Here is a 14,424-nt window from a genome sequence, read left to right as displayed (position 1 = left end):
CTTCAGCTGTTCAAATTAGTCAAATTAAGTAGATATGTTTCAACATTACAGTCTTTTTAGTCACAGCTCAACAGGGAAACACTGTCCGAGGAAACATAAAGAGGGAATTTTTTACTAAAAAGAGTGTAAATGTGGCAGATATCCACTTGGAGTTAATATGAGGCTTCAGCAGTCTGAGTTAGTCAAATAAAGTGGAAATCTTCCACGTTTACAGTGTTTTTAGTGCCAAATTCTCTCTTAGTGTGTCAGTGTTTTCCTGTTCAGCTGCAGTGGAGGGATGGTAACAAAAAGAGGGAATTTGGCACATACATTGACAGATTTTTACTTGATTTGACTCATTTGGACGGCTGAAGCTTCATATCAGCTTCAGATAAACTTTTAAATACATTTTTGCACAGAAGGAGGACTGTGGATTTTGGCCTCCATCGCTTACATTGTAAGTGCATTATGAAGGGGATCTTTTAATATCCAGTATGAACAGGAGGAGTGATTACAGCGAGGAAAACCTCTTTCACTGTTCATATGGACACCTGACTGTTGCTTTAAGACACACTTGAAAAACTGTGAACCTGTCCTTTAATTTATATGATCTTTTTGTCAATTATAATTCTCTATATTGACGTTACTTAATATTATTTCATAATTTCATACAGAAATAACATTTTCATATTTTTCTTGTGTCGTACAAGACAAATGTATTTTCCTGTACCTTGATAGGTAGAAAAGAGTCGCAACTTGGGGTACAGGTTAAAAACTTTTTTATCAAGCACAGGACACAATATTTTTTGATCCAGATGAGTCTTTGAAAAACCCAAAATCAATGACCACTGTTCAGAAGGTATTTCCAGAATCCTCAAAGATCGCTAGGTATCTATTTTTCAGAAAAGAGGGACAGTTACAGCAGCTCTGTGACGTTAACGTAATTTAAATACATGAAAGGCACAAACTGGGGAAGGATTTAGATTAGCTTCAGAGGGAAAACATACTATCTTTGAAATGAAACAGAGCAGTGAGACTCGTCTATATCAGTATAAATCTGTGCCTCCACCAGTCTAAGCATATACTGTACATTTAATGTCCATTACTCCCTTCTACCGCTCTACAGAGTGCCATTCTCTACGTCACCGGGACAGGAGGAAAGATTCGATTGATGCCAGATCACTCAGTTCGCGTGGCAGCGACGGTAAGACCATTCAAAATTCATTATCTTGTATTTGAGCCTCTGTTCCAGTGAACAGATGGAGCCCCAGTTTGTGCCATTCTGAAGGAAAGATAAGCAGGAGAGTCAGAAAATGATAGGGAAAGAGGACAAGAGAAATGAGATAACTACGTGATGGGAATAAAGTAAGATGATAAAAGCGGGAACACAAAGGAAGAACAGGGCAAGAAAAGAAATGAAGATTGGAGGGAGATGATTGGAGAAGGCAAATCAGAGAATGAGTCAGATTGTGTTATGGTAGGTACTTGAATTAAAGAGATCCTAAAGAGAGATGTCGTGGGCTCGGTGACATTACGTACCTCCCTCCTCGACTCACTTTGACGCAGCTGCTGCTATTTTCAGGTATCTCAGCTGAGTGCTGCTTCTACTCTGCTTCTCTCTTCTTCAATCAAAACCACTTTTACTTCTTTCTCACTGCACACCCTTCTCATCCTCCATCACCCTTTATATTAACATTTTGCTCTACATTTACATTTTCATAATTTTCACTCCTTTTTTTGTACCTTTTCTATACTGTACATCCTTTCCCTTTTTTTTTGTCTTTCATTCATAAGCTTTGATGAGGGCTGATAATTGCAGGCTCTGTGAACTTAAGTAATCAACAGACTATGTGGGTTTGACAAACAACAAGCCTCAGTTATCGTAATACAGTACATAAAATTATTATTGTCTGAATTGCAGCTCCCAGTTTACAGAACCGAAGATATTCCTCCGTCGCCAGGATTCATTCCATGACTATCGAGGCTCCCATCACCAAGGTACGCTGCTTTCAGCATTTAGCCATTTTGCACACCTAATGATCCCACCCACACAGAAAAAAACAATGTTTATTTGTTTGTTTGTTTTTTTCAACTGACCACACAGTTTTTTGATTATGAGGTAAATGATAAAAATGTCAATATACAGAAAAATGGAACATTACTTCACAACAATCTGCATATCTATATTGAAATAAAAGACTATTTTAATTACACATTTATTTTATGGACAAGAGAAATGTGTAAAACATGAGAAATAAAACATTTTATATATAATATAACTAATGGTCATCAAAACAACAAAAAGTCATAATATGCAGTATATCTTTGTATAACTCAGACTTGTTCATTTGTGTTTTGGTGCAACAGCACAACAGTTTTTTGGGTAATAATGATAACTTAACACCTTTCATACATAAAATGCAGCTCAAAGTAGTTTACCTCAAATTGTATGTAAAGAAAATAAAAGCAATTAAAAGAAAATCTAAAAAAAAATAACAAATCAATTAGATGTGGGGCAAACAAAGCATTAAAATGCAATAAAGTTGGGTATTATAGTATAAAATTTCAATGGTTTTCAATGGATGGATTATTTCTTGTGGATTTATACAGACCATTGCTGACTTGTACTCAAACACAAGAAAACTAAGTATTTCCCACACATTTCAATGTGGACACACTCGTTACACTGCCCTCAGTGATCAGAGTGAAGTGGTCTATGTCCACAACTTTTATTAGCAGCATTAGCTGCATCAACCCGGATTTGCAGAATCCATTACTGTATTTTCATTAGAAACATCCACAAAATGTCTGAAATATCATACTGATCTAATCGTTTCAATAATATACAGTGTGGTAACATTAGATTGATCATACTGACAACAGTTTATAATCAGAAAAGTTTGTATTCGGTGGCAATTTTCAAGTTAATTAAAAAATGTTAGCAATACTACTTTTAAAAAAACTGATGGAAAACACTCTGATGCATTTATTTCAACAAATGAAGATCAACATTTCAGCAAACTGGACATCTTAACTGATTGATTATACATGTTTTTCAGAAATATTAGTAAGTTGTCAGACTTTTGGGGGGCTATGGATTTAAATAATTCTGAAATTAAACTACATCAAAAAAAGCCACCTTGGGTCTCAAATTTTCAAACGAGATCATTACACAAGTTGTGCTCTACCAAACTGTTGAGAAAACCACTAAAGGGTTAAAGGAAAACTAGCAGCTGGAACAGCAGGAGCTTTCTTCCAGTGAACTATTTCATATTGAATCCTTTATTTAAGTTATGCCTTAAGCACTTTAAAACACACATTACTCCTGTTGTTTCTTCCAATGTAGGAATCAATCAGTAGAGCTCATTCTTCCACCAGCAGCAGTCACCAGGTTGCACGTGTCGGATTTCCACCATGAATTAAGTTCTTTTATGGCCCATTTGCAGCTTGTTTCCCATCAGCCGATGCCTAAAATGGAACATGAGATCTGCCTGTTTAGATTTAAGCCTCTTTTAAGCATTTTAGTGTATTATTGCAACAACGCTTAGCTAATCACTAGCCATTAGAGCTGCCTTTACAGCCTTCATTTTGTGTGATTGAGACAATAATGAAGGGTTTATCTCTTATGGCTGCTAAAAGGCAGACATAACAACTAATAGTGACAAGATGTGTGTACTGCCTTGCCTCTCTTTTTCCTATTTATATTTCCTCATTGTAATCATTCCTGGAACCAAACTTTATAGAAATGTATCCACATTTTAAAATATTTTGAAGGTAAACTTTGCAGGATTTTTCCTAAAAAACAATGTATAGACTCACACAAAAGGAATCCCTCTCAATCATCACTTATGATCTATTAGAAGTGTGTGGCGGTGTATTTATCTGCAGAGACCCTGCCCTCTGCCTATATTTTCTTATTATTTTGCTGTGTTCAGGACGCTTCTGGGCGTCGACCTTTGGGCAGTGGGCGTGTAGCCCCCAGCCAATAACAGCGTGCAGGGTGTGAGGTCAGGACTTGTAGCATAGCAACTAGGTCACTGTCTCTCCTCTCTCCTCTGCTCCGCTCTGCTCTCTGTGTCATGGATGTATAAAGAGCTGCAGGTCTGTGTGTCTGCTTGACCGAGGGAGGGGCTGAGCTACACACACACGCACACACAGAGCAGAGAGGCCACAGCGGACAGGATGAAGCTCCTCATTCACACCAAATCTGGCAATGTGGCACCTTCCTGCAGGGTTGTGCGGAGGTGTGAACGTGTTTATTTGTGCTTTAGAACGCTGTGAAACAATCAGAAAATAACATTTTATTTATCTGATTCACGGCTTTGTTCTCGCCAGCGCCGTTCGCTCTCTTCATTCACTCTCTAGCTCGCTTGACCACCGCTGCTCTCTCTCTTTCTCTCTCTCTCTTGCTAGTTGAGCCGGGGAAGAGGGGCCGACAAATCCTGCATAATATACCTGTGTATACCTACCTATCGACACAAAGACTAAACAAAAACATAAACCCCGTCCAACTCTTATTGCTGAGATGATTTCAGTGTATTTTACAATAATTAACAACTTTAAGAAAGGTCAGTAATTCTGATTGACTACCACTCTTTAATCAGGAAGTCACATTTGGCGTCTATACTTCTCACCAAAATATAGATTAAGAATGAAAAGAGTGAATAGGAATTAAAATATTCCAAATCAAAAGCTGTTTTGAGGTGAAACTGAATGTTTGACATTATTTGGTAGATGATGTTTTGTTTGTGCATTGTAGGAAGCAACATTTCTTAGAATTGTTTACAGAATTAATAATATTTTTATGAAAGAGCACCACAGTATGTCATTGGATTCATTGTTCCACACCGCTATTGATGGTTGATGTTGTCAATACGGGGAGATTTGTAACAGCGTTTATTTATGTCCTTCAAATTTTAATGAGAATGTTCAGAATTGCTATTGTGATCAGGGCTTCTCTGAATCCTCCATGACTCTGCTGTCGTAATGTAAAGGTCAGGCTGTAGGCTGGATCATACAGTGCTTTGAGATCTCATATACAGCGTACAGTATGCCACGTTGTCTCATTCTACCTCCCGCTGCGAGTCCTGTGATGCTCTTTTGTGTTTGAGAAGCAGCTTTATTAGCTGTTTTGCTTCAGATGAGATTTCTCCAGCATCACATGCACAAAGAAAGGAGCACTCTGTTATGGCATTTCCTGCAGAGAGGGGTCTCCCTGCATTTGTTTGTATGTAGAGTCTGTTTTGCAGCAGAAAAGGGACTTTTTTTTGTTTCTTTTTCCTCTTCCCCAGGTAATAAACATCATCAACGCAGCCCAGGAGAGCAGTCCGGTAACGGTGGCGGAGGCTCTTGACCGTGTGCTGGAGATCCTGAGGACCACTGAGCTCTACTCCCCTCAGCTCGCCTCCAAAGAAGACGACCCCCACACCAACGACCTGGTTGGGGGGCTCATGAGTGTAAGAGGCAGTGTAGATATTTCATACAGTGTATGCGCTTGAGTTCATTCGTAAGTATAGATGCTGGAAACACTTTATAAGGAGAGGTTAGAAAGAGTCTTTTTTTTTTTTAAATGTTCTTACCTCATGCGTATGAAACTGAACATGCATTCTTGTTGAACCAAGGATTCTTTGCCCTCCATAATTAAATCAAATGTGTATTTTTGGAGTGCCAAGAGAGGCTATGTTTTTTTTTTTCTTATTTGTTGAATAAGTCCAACTTTGGGGTGAGTCACTGTACGCAGATGTCAATGTCTGTTATGAAATCAAAGTTGATTGTACATTTTCAAATCCATCAACTTCCAGCAAGAAGAACTTTTGTATATCAAATTATTCCACGGATCCTGGGCAATTTAAAAGATAAAGCTGGCAATATTCTTTGTTTTCTTATAGTCAAAAAAAACCCATGAAAAGACCAAAACTATCAACAATAACCAACAATAAATGAATCATACTAACAAGTATCTTTCCTGTAGCCAAAGCCTGATGTATAGCAGCTTATTACTCTGTGCCAAAGAGCTCTAAAAACACATCAGTGAGCCACACTGTTGCACAAGGTGACATGTTCCTTCATTACCACGAACATGTACACTGTAGTTCGAGCGAGTCAATCCCACATACACTGGCCAGCTGCCAAAATACTTGCCAACTAAATGTGTGTTAATCCACAGCTGAAAATAGTCCCCAACAAATGCACTGTTTGAATAACGTTTGCTAAAAACTATAGTGCCCCGCTGTTTTGGGAGACTACTGCAACTACAATATATTTGTGAGCCGTTTTTAAGATTTACATCTTCAGTAGAAGAGAATAGGCCAGGGGCTTTGCCGCAGACAGGGAGGGGAAGTCTGAAAGTATTAAGATATGGACAGCACATTGTTGGTTTTGGTCTTTTTAATGGGATTTGTTGAAATTTTTGAAAAAAAACGTCAGCCTTATCCTTTAACCTCATTCTGCCATTCTTGTTATTCCTGTTAATAGTAAAGATTTTTTTAGCAGAAAATATTTTATAGCGTATATTAATATTTATAATATATATTTTTATAATAATAGCGTATCAGATAACAGCATGTAATATAAGAGGTTTTACTTGTAGTGGTGAACCTACAAAGAATTATCAGCAACTCTGCAGCTCCCCTCCAACGGAGATTTATAGCGAGTTTCAGCACATTGTTTAGCTGTCCAGCTGCAGGCAGCTGTTTTCACAGAATAGGCTCTAAATTTTACACTACCTGCTCAGCACCAAACCGCAAACAGACACAGTTAGCTGTAGACTAGCTGGTGAACATAGTGGAACATTTAACAGCTAAAGCGCCAGATATTTCCCTCAGGAGTTGGTAGAGAGCAAAAACAGAGCTAAAAGAGAGCGAATATTGGACTTCTGTTCACCAGGTGGACACGACTCCAAATGAATGTCAATGTTGTGTTCACAGCTTTTTTCCGTTGCCCCAAAGTGGCCAAAATATCAGTTCATGCAGGTTCAATGATGTGTTGTTACTAGCTTGAGATTAACCAAATACCACTTTTTTCATAATTCCTTTTATAGTTTTAATTAACTGAATCATTTCTGTATTTATTTTCTCTCCAGGATGGGCTGCGGAGACTCTCTGGGAATGAGTATGTTTTCTCGAAAAGTAAGTCTTAAGGCACCCACGAATCATCACGTTATGTCACTGATCATGTATCAATATAAAACAATGTCATAATTACCTCTTAAATGCCTTGCACACCCTCACAGGTGTTTTCACTTATTGCGGTTCATTTGACTTATCGTCAGGTTGAAGTTGGGGCGGACATACGCTGGTTATCTCCGCCCCAAACTTGATGTGCTAATAAGAGAGAAAAAGGTGTTAAGTTATCCTGCGTGTACAGATACAGCAAGATTAACAGCTCTGAGAAGAGGCCCAATCAGGAATAAGTGGAAACTCCTGTGTGGGTGAACTGGTGTGCAGGGACTGTGATGTAATTAAGTGCCTTTCACTCACGGTACGACTGAAACGCTCTCATAATACACATTAAGTCAATCAGTAAACATAGCTTGGTTTAAAGATGATTATAAAGATGGAGTTCCTGGAAAAATGAATAGATTAAAGAATAGATTCACAGTTTTCTTAAAGAAATAGCGCCAGATGAACATTGTTGAAATCATTCCTCCTGTTCATACTGACCATTAGAAGATCCCTTCATGATGATCTTACAATGTAAGTGATGAGGGACAAAATCCACAGTCCTCCTTCTGTGCAAAAATGTATATAAAAGTTTATCCGAAAGTAAGCCGTCCAAATGAGTCAAATCAAATCAATATCTTTCAAAGTTACAGTCTTTTTACTGCCAGACTCCTTCTTTTTGTCACTATACTTCCATCGCAGCTGAACAGGAAAACACTGACACACAAAGAGGGAATTTGGCACTAAAAAAACTGTAAACGTGGATGATTTCTACTTTATTTGACTATCTCAGACAGCTGAAGCCTCATATTATCTTCAGATAAACTTTTAAACACATTTTTCACTCAAAACAAAGACTGTGGATTTTGTCTCCCGTCGCTTATATTGTAAATGTGTTGGGAGAAGATCTTCTAAAGGCCAGAATGAACAGGAGGAATGATTGAAGCAAACAAAACCTATATCAGTGTTCATATGGACACCTGACTGTTGATTTAAGACTGACCTGAAAAATTGTGAACCTATCCTTTACAGAGATAGTTTGATATTTTGGGAAATAAATGTTTTTGATTCTCTCTGTGAGTTAAATGAGAGTATTGATTCCACTCTCATGTCTGTGTATTAATTATGAAGCCAGGAGTCAGTTAGCTTAGCTTTGAATAAAGACTAGAAAAAGGGGGGAAATAGCTAGCCTGGTTCTGTCCAAAGTTCAACAATACACCTACCAGCACCTCTAAAGCTCAGTAATTTACACACTCTAAAAGATGACTAAGACAAGCCAAACAGCACTTAATGTTAATGAGAGGGTGAGTCAAGAACAGGCAGGAGTTGTAGCCTGTGGCCTTAATCACCACTGAGATTATGGAACATGAGGTCTGCTGCCTTGAGTGAATAATATTCTTTTAGCTTTCAACAGTGTGAATTTCTCCATTTGAGCTTGTTATGTAACCCCATTATGATGATTAAAGTCACAAGACAAGTTAACTCAGAGAAGATCTAAATCAAGGGTCTATGTTCCAAGAAACGGTCTTTGTCTTCATCAAGTTGGAAACAGTATCCTTATCTCAGCTCTGCTCATACAGTTCTTTAAACAATCTTATCTCACACCATCTTTCTACCGCGGTCTCAAAGGACCAGATTTACAAAGTAAGACACTTAGTCAGTGTGTTTGCACATGTATATAGAAATTAGAGAGCCAAGGTTGATACAGTCATTCATTTATTCATCTGTCAAATCCCACACAGCGCTCCCTCTTGGTTTGCCCCCTTTTATGGTCAAATCACATTGAGCTGTGTATGTGTGTGTGCGCACGCTCCTGTTTGTTCCCTAGATATGAGCCAGAGCCAGCTGGCCATCCCGATCACTCTGAATGATGTCCCTCCGTCCATCGCCGAGATGCTGAATGATGAGGAGTGCTGGGAGTTCAACATCCTGGAGCTGGAGGCGGCTACACACAAGAGGTACGGAGACGACGGAGCCAAGACGAGGAGGAAGACTTTAAATTTGGGTCCAGAATGGAAACGATTTCACTTAGTTATCATTTCAGCAGATAGTTCATTTGTTTGTGGATATCATTTTTGTTTATGAGTGTCTCCTAGTAAAGCTGTTTCGGTGCAGTAAATCACACAATTTAAAACTACTGCTCCTCAAACCAGATCACAAGATACACCGCGAGTGAATACTGGACTTTGGAAAAGTGCCTTCCAGTACTTTAAACCATATAAATGGAATTAATTACAGAGGATATTAAAAATTCAAAATCTCAAACCACTGGATGAATTTAAACTATTAATTTTGAACGTTTAAGAGATGTCAGTCTTATCTCTGTAATCTTGATGTGAATGAGAACACCAGATCAAATACATTTATAATAACTGTTACATCACTTGTCTTTTGCATCCTCAGAATTGGCAGATGATATCTGTTAACCTTAAAAAAAGTGGTTAAATCTTCTCCCTCTTATGAGAACGGTCAAGGAAACTAAATAGTTTTTGTCATTTTACTTCATAAAATACAAGCATTAAAGGAATAGTTCAACATTTTGAGAATACTCTTAATGAGAAGATAGATCGATACAACTCTCTCCAGACATGAGAGGATGGATCTTCTCATTTAACTCCCAGCAAGAAAGCGAAAAAGTATAAGTCCCAAAATGTCAAACTGTTCCTTTAAGAATATTTCCACCTATAGAAAGTCAACTTCTCTAACATTTAAAACTATAGTACCTCAGTAGATGACAGGGTAAAGATATTCAACTAATAATCACAGTCATAGTAGATAAAGATGCAAGAAGACAGGATAGCAAATGTGCCATGAAGAAGCAAAAAGACTAGAACAATTTTAGGAAAACATGAATGTAAAGTACATTACTTTTGGTGTTTAATCTGTCCGTTAACACTGTCTTGTGTGTGATCCCTGCAGACCGCTGACTTACCTCGGGCTGAAGATCTTCACGAGCTTCGGAGTGTGTGAGTTCCTCAACTGTTCGGAGGCCTCGCTGCGCTCCTGGCTCCAGCTCATTGAGGCCAGCTATCACTCGTCCAACTCCTACCACAACTCCACACACGCTGCAGACGTGCTGCACGCTACTGCCTACTTCCTGCGCAAAGAGAGAGTCAAGGTTAGAGGAAAAACACACATCTGGAATGACTGACATACTCGCAGTATATGCAAATAGAATACTATATACACAAACATAAATAGCAACTATAAAGTGTGTTTAGACAGAAATTGGAGCATTGAAGTTGCAATAAAAAGTTAAATACAACACTCGCACTTGAGGATATAAAATTGGGTGGTGGGTAAAGTGTCTTGTTGTTGCAGAGAATGATGTTAGCAGACTGCAAAAAAAATATATTACTTCACTTTTAGCAGCAAAACCAAGTCAGCTGGTAGCCAAGCAGCTGATGAATGAGCTCCTGAGGGTGAAGTTGAATGAAACGCTAATGAAAAACAGCTAATGCAACAACAATTTCAGTGCTCTGCCTGAAATAACGTTATGCTCCATTTGTTGCTTTAGTCATTCGCTCAGTTAAGCTTAAGCAGGTTGTTCCTTCCCCCCACAGCTGCAGAGATCCTCCACATTATATTAACATATATTTTACTTTGAGTTAAACATATGTTAATCATCACAACCGAATGCAATGTTTTAAATATACTATGTGCTATACAATGACTACGAAACATACTTTCTTAGTATTCATTCTACTAATGTGAAACATTTAATGCATGTCATAACTTCTATTGATTATGTCAAAGACAAAAGATGTTTATTGATGAGGGCACCTCCTGTGGTTTCTTCCTTCTTTCCCATTAAAGGCTTTTCTTTGGGAGGTTTTTCTTCAAGGGTCTAAGGACAGATGGTGTCGTTTGCTGTATAGATTGTAACACCCTTTGAGGAAAATTGTGATTTTGTGATTTTGCGCTATTTAAATAAAATTGACTTGACTTGTGCTACATAAATTTTACCCAATAAATTTACCCACATGCAAAACCTCGCTTACAAGAATCTGGATTATGTAAACTAACAAGGAACTAAGGCACCAAAATAAACAAAAGTAACTCCCTGTTTTTTTGGCTTCTGCAAATTTTGGACATGTGCTTGTTTGGAAAACTTTAAAAAAAAAAATGATTTGACATGTTTGTATACATATATGAATTATTAGATGTGTTTAAACCAGTGTATACATTTTATTAGCATTTGTAACTGAACAGAACATCATACCAAAGCATATTCTATATAACGAGATGGCCAAAATATGTCTCTGAGTCTCTGAGTGAGCTGCTGCAAAATGTCAAAGATTACAGGGATGCTGTTAAAGTCCATGAAAACACAAATATGGTGTAAAACTTATCTCTGTGTACTCTGGCTCTGTTCTGAACATGATTTATTAGCATTATCATCCACGACAGACCCCAGCTGTCCAAAAAAAGCCAATCAACATAATGAAAAGCATGTACAACCACTGCAATCCACAGTACAGAGTGATATATTCAGTCCAGTACTGACATGATTCTGTGTCTGTGGTGTTTTATTCAGAGCAGTCTGGACCAGCTGGACGAGGTGGCCGCGCTGATAGCAGCCACAGTGCACGATGTGGACCACCCGGGCAGGACCAACTCCTTCTTGTGTAACGCCAGCAGTGAACTGGCGATCCTGTACAACGACACCGCAGTGCTGGAGAGCCACCACGCGGCCCTCGCCTTCCAGCTCACCGTCCGAGACAGCAAGAGCAACATCTTCAAGAACATCGACAGGTCGGCCGTAGCAGTTATCGGGGCCATTTTAATATTTTCACCACTCAAAAGACTCAAAATCTTACTTTATCCTCTTCTTGCCTTCATTGCTGACAGGAATCAGTTCCGAACGCTGCGGCAGGCCATCATTGACATGGTGCTGGCCACAGAGATGACCAGACACTTTGAGCACGTCAGCAAATTCGTCAACAGCGTCAACAAGCCGATGGCCGCCATAGAAGAGACCAGCACAAGTGTAAGATTCAATTAAATCTCCTAGAAAGGCCTCAAAATGCAGTAAAGCTTTATTTTGCTGGTCTGGTTACTGTGTATGTACTGAAAAGCGTGCATATATTATTTTTTTCTATATGTGCAGATGTTTATGTTTTTCGTGTCGTTCCTACAGAGCATGAACAGCGACTGTGAGGGTCAGGCCAACATCAGGAACTCTCCAGAGAACCGTCTGCTGATAAAGAGGATGTTGATCAAATGTGCAGATGTGGCAAACCCCTGCAGGCCGCTCGAGCTCTGCATCGAGTGGGCCGGGCGGATCTCTGAGGAGTACTTTGCACAGGTGTGTGGACGTCGCTAACGCAGCCCCGCTCTTTTGTTTCTTCGGATTGTTTTCATTGTCTCACTTTGTATAATTAAACACATTTATGGCACCTCATCTCCCGAGCTGCAGATTTAGCTTGAGTGTGCGTTTATCTTTGCTTTTGTTACCTCATTATGATCCGTATGTGTGTATGCGTGTGTGTGTGTGTGTGTGTGTGTTCCCTGCAGACAGATGAGGAGAAGAGACAAGGACTGCCGGTGGTGATGCCAGTGTTTGACAGAAACACCTGTAGTGTGCCCAAATCTCAGATTTCCTTCATCGACTACTTCATCACTGACATGTTTGACGCCTTGGATGGTAAGAACAACGTGTTCGTTCATTTTCTCTGCTGGTGTGCTTGCGTGTCTTCTCTTCTTTGCTTTTCTCTGTGTGTGTGGGGTGTTTATATGTACTGTTCCGTGTTTAGTCATTTCCTTTTCCACTTTATTCCCAAGTAAGCTAGTGTACATTTTACTATTAAGTCTGATTATGTTAGTAAAACGTCAGGGTCACAAGTCATAGACTGTGAGTCAGACACACAGGCAGCAGTTTATGTTTAAAGTTATTTACAGCAAATCGCACTACTTTAAAGGGGACATATCATGTTTTTTTGTGATTTATATAATGTTATGATGTCAAATGTCTATGTTAAACATGGTCAAAGTTACAAACCTTGAGGTGAACATGTATAAAAATGCTCCCTGAAAGTCAAAAGCCAGGGTTTCAGTTACTGCTACTTCCTCCTCGTGATGACGTCAGATCAGGAGGCCTTAAAGAGACAGGAGCTAAAACAGCCTGTTTTAGACAGAGGCTGAACTGAGGGGCTGCATAAAGAGCCGGTATAAGATAAATAAGGAGTTATTTTAACTGTAAATTATGTATAGATATTCCAGAAGAGCCCCAGAATATAAATACAGACCTGGAAATGTGCATGATATGTCCTCTTTAAATGCTTAAAATGTTTACTTTCAAAGAACTAAAGTACCTGTTTGCCTGGTGATGCTTCCTCACCTGCTTTTACTCTGTACAGTATGTTTGATGTCAAGTTTGTTTATAATGAATATTGTTTCACATCCTCAGTTGATTGCAAATGTTCCGTCCTTTTTGATAAACGTCTCAAGCTCACAAGCAATCCTCCATTAGTCCAAGCAGTTTCGTTCCCTAGTTTATGATTAAATGAAGTACAGAGATTAAGCTTCAAAGTTCATTCTCGACCTTGAAAACAAGGGGGTTTGATTTTGGGGGGAAAAAAAAAAAAAATCTTCACTCAAGTTTCATTTACTAGCTTTGTATGCAGTCAAATATTCATTTTTTTGTCAAAGAAGTTCAGAGACTTTCTGATCCTCATACAGATCTGTTTCCTTGATGGGATTTCCATTTCAGTTGCAACCCTAAACCACATTTTAACAACCTTTTGAAATATCGCTCTTCAGAGACAACTCCCCAAAAAAATTTACTCCAGCCTTCTATGACTTTTTCATTTTTCTTGGCAGATCGCAGGATAGGAAAATGCAGGAAAGCGGTGAGGAGGAGGAGGAGTCACAAGAAATGGGGAGGGATAGTATGGTCCTTATAGCTCCCCATTCCCACTGAAGTTCTCTTTTAGTTTAGTCTCCCCAAGAGGGAACTTGTTTACTGTCAACACAGCTCTGATGTCACGGAAAGATTCCAAATGCCAGTGGGACGGAGAGAAATTGCGAGGGCGCCAGGGGAGTGGGAAGTTGGGAAAATATGAGAGGGGATGGGGGTTTACGATCACTCGGTTCGGGGAGGGACGAGCAGTCAAGCAGAACTTCACTTACACCTAAACACAAAAACACTCACGCAGCCGCTTTCAATTCACCAGGGTCATTTTGAGGTCACAGTGAAGGTCATTGTTAGTTCCAGGCTACGAGCAGAGATGCAGCGCGGGCCAACAACAAGCCGGAAATCAGGATGTAAACAACACAAGAACAC

At 39.2% G+C, this 14,424-nt stretch overlaps 1 protein-coding gene across 2 annotated transcripts in view; it reads left to right on the top strand.

Moving 5' to 3' along the window:
- The window catches only part of pde8b (phosphodiesterase 8B), a 54,977-nt gene that overhangs the window by 35,619 nt on the left and 4,934 nt on the right, over positions 1 to 14,424 (top strand). For both annotated transcript variants that reach the window (XM_042394373.1, XM_042394371.1), the window contains exons 12-21: positions 1,106 to 1,183; positions 1,901 to 1,977; positions 5,271 to 5,435; positions 7,061 to 7,106; positions 8,968 to 9,097; positions 10,059 to 10,257; positions 11,677 to 11,894; positions 11,991 to 12,129; positions 12,280 to 12,447; positions 12,657 to 12,786. In XM_042394373.1, the coding sequence (XP_042250307.1) occupies positions 1,106 to 1,183; positions 1,901 to 1,977; positions 5,271 to 5,435; positions 7,061 to 7,106; positions 8,968 to 9,097; positions 10,059 to 10,257; positions 11,677 to 11,894; positions 11,991 to 12,129; positions 12,280 to 12,447; positions 12,657 to 12,786 (1,350 nt within the window). The remainder of the gene's footprint in view (positions 1 to 1,105; positions 1,184 to 1,900; positions 1,978 to 5,270; positions 5,436 to 7,060; positions 7,107 to 8,967; positions 9,098 to 10,058; positions 10,258 to 11,676; positions 11,895 to 11,990; positions 12,130 to 12,279; positions 12,448 to 12,656; positions 12,787 to 14,424) is intronic.

The sequence above is a fragment of the Thunnus maccoyii genome, chromosome 19 (assembly GCF_910596095.1).
Source record: "Thunnus maccoyii chromosome 19, fThuMac1.1, whole genome shotgun sequence".
Taxonomy (NCBI): domain Eukaryota; kingdom Metazoa; phylum Chordata; class Actinopteri; order Scombriformes; family Scombridae; genus Thunnus; species Thunnus maccoyii.
The sequence above is the reverse complement of the archived record's forward strand: the minus strand, read 5'-3'. Positions and strand labels throughout refer to the sequence as shown.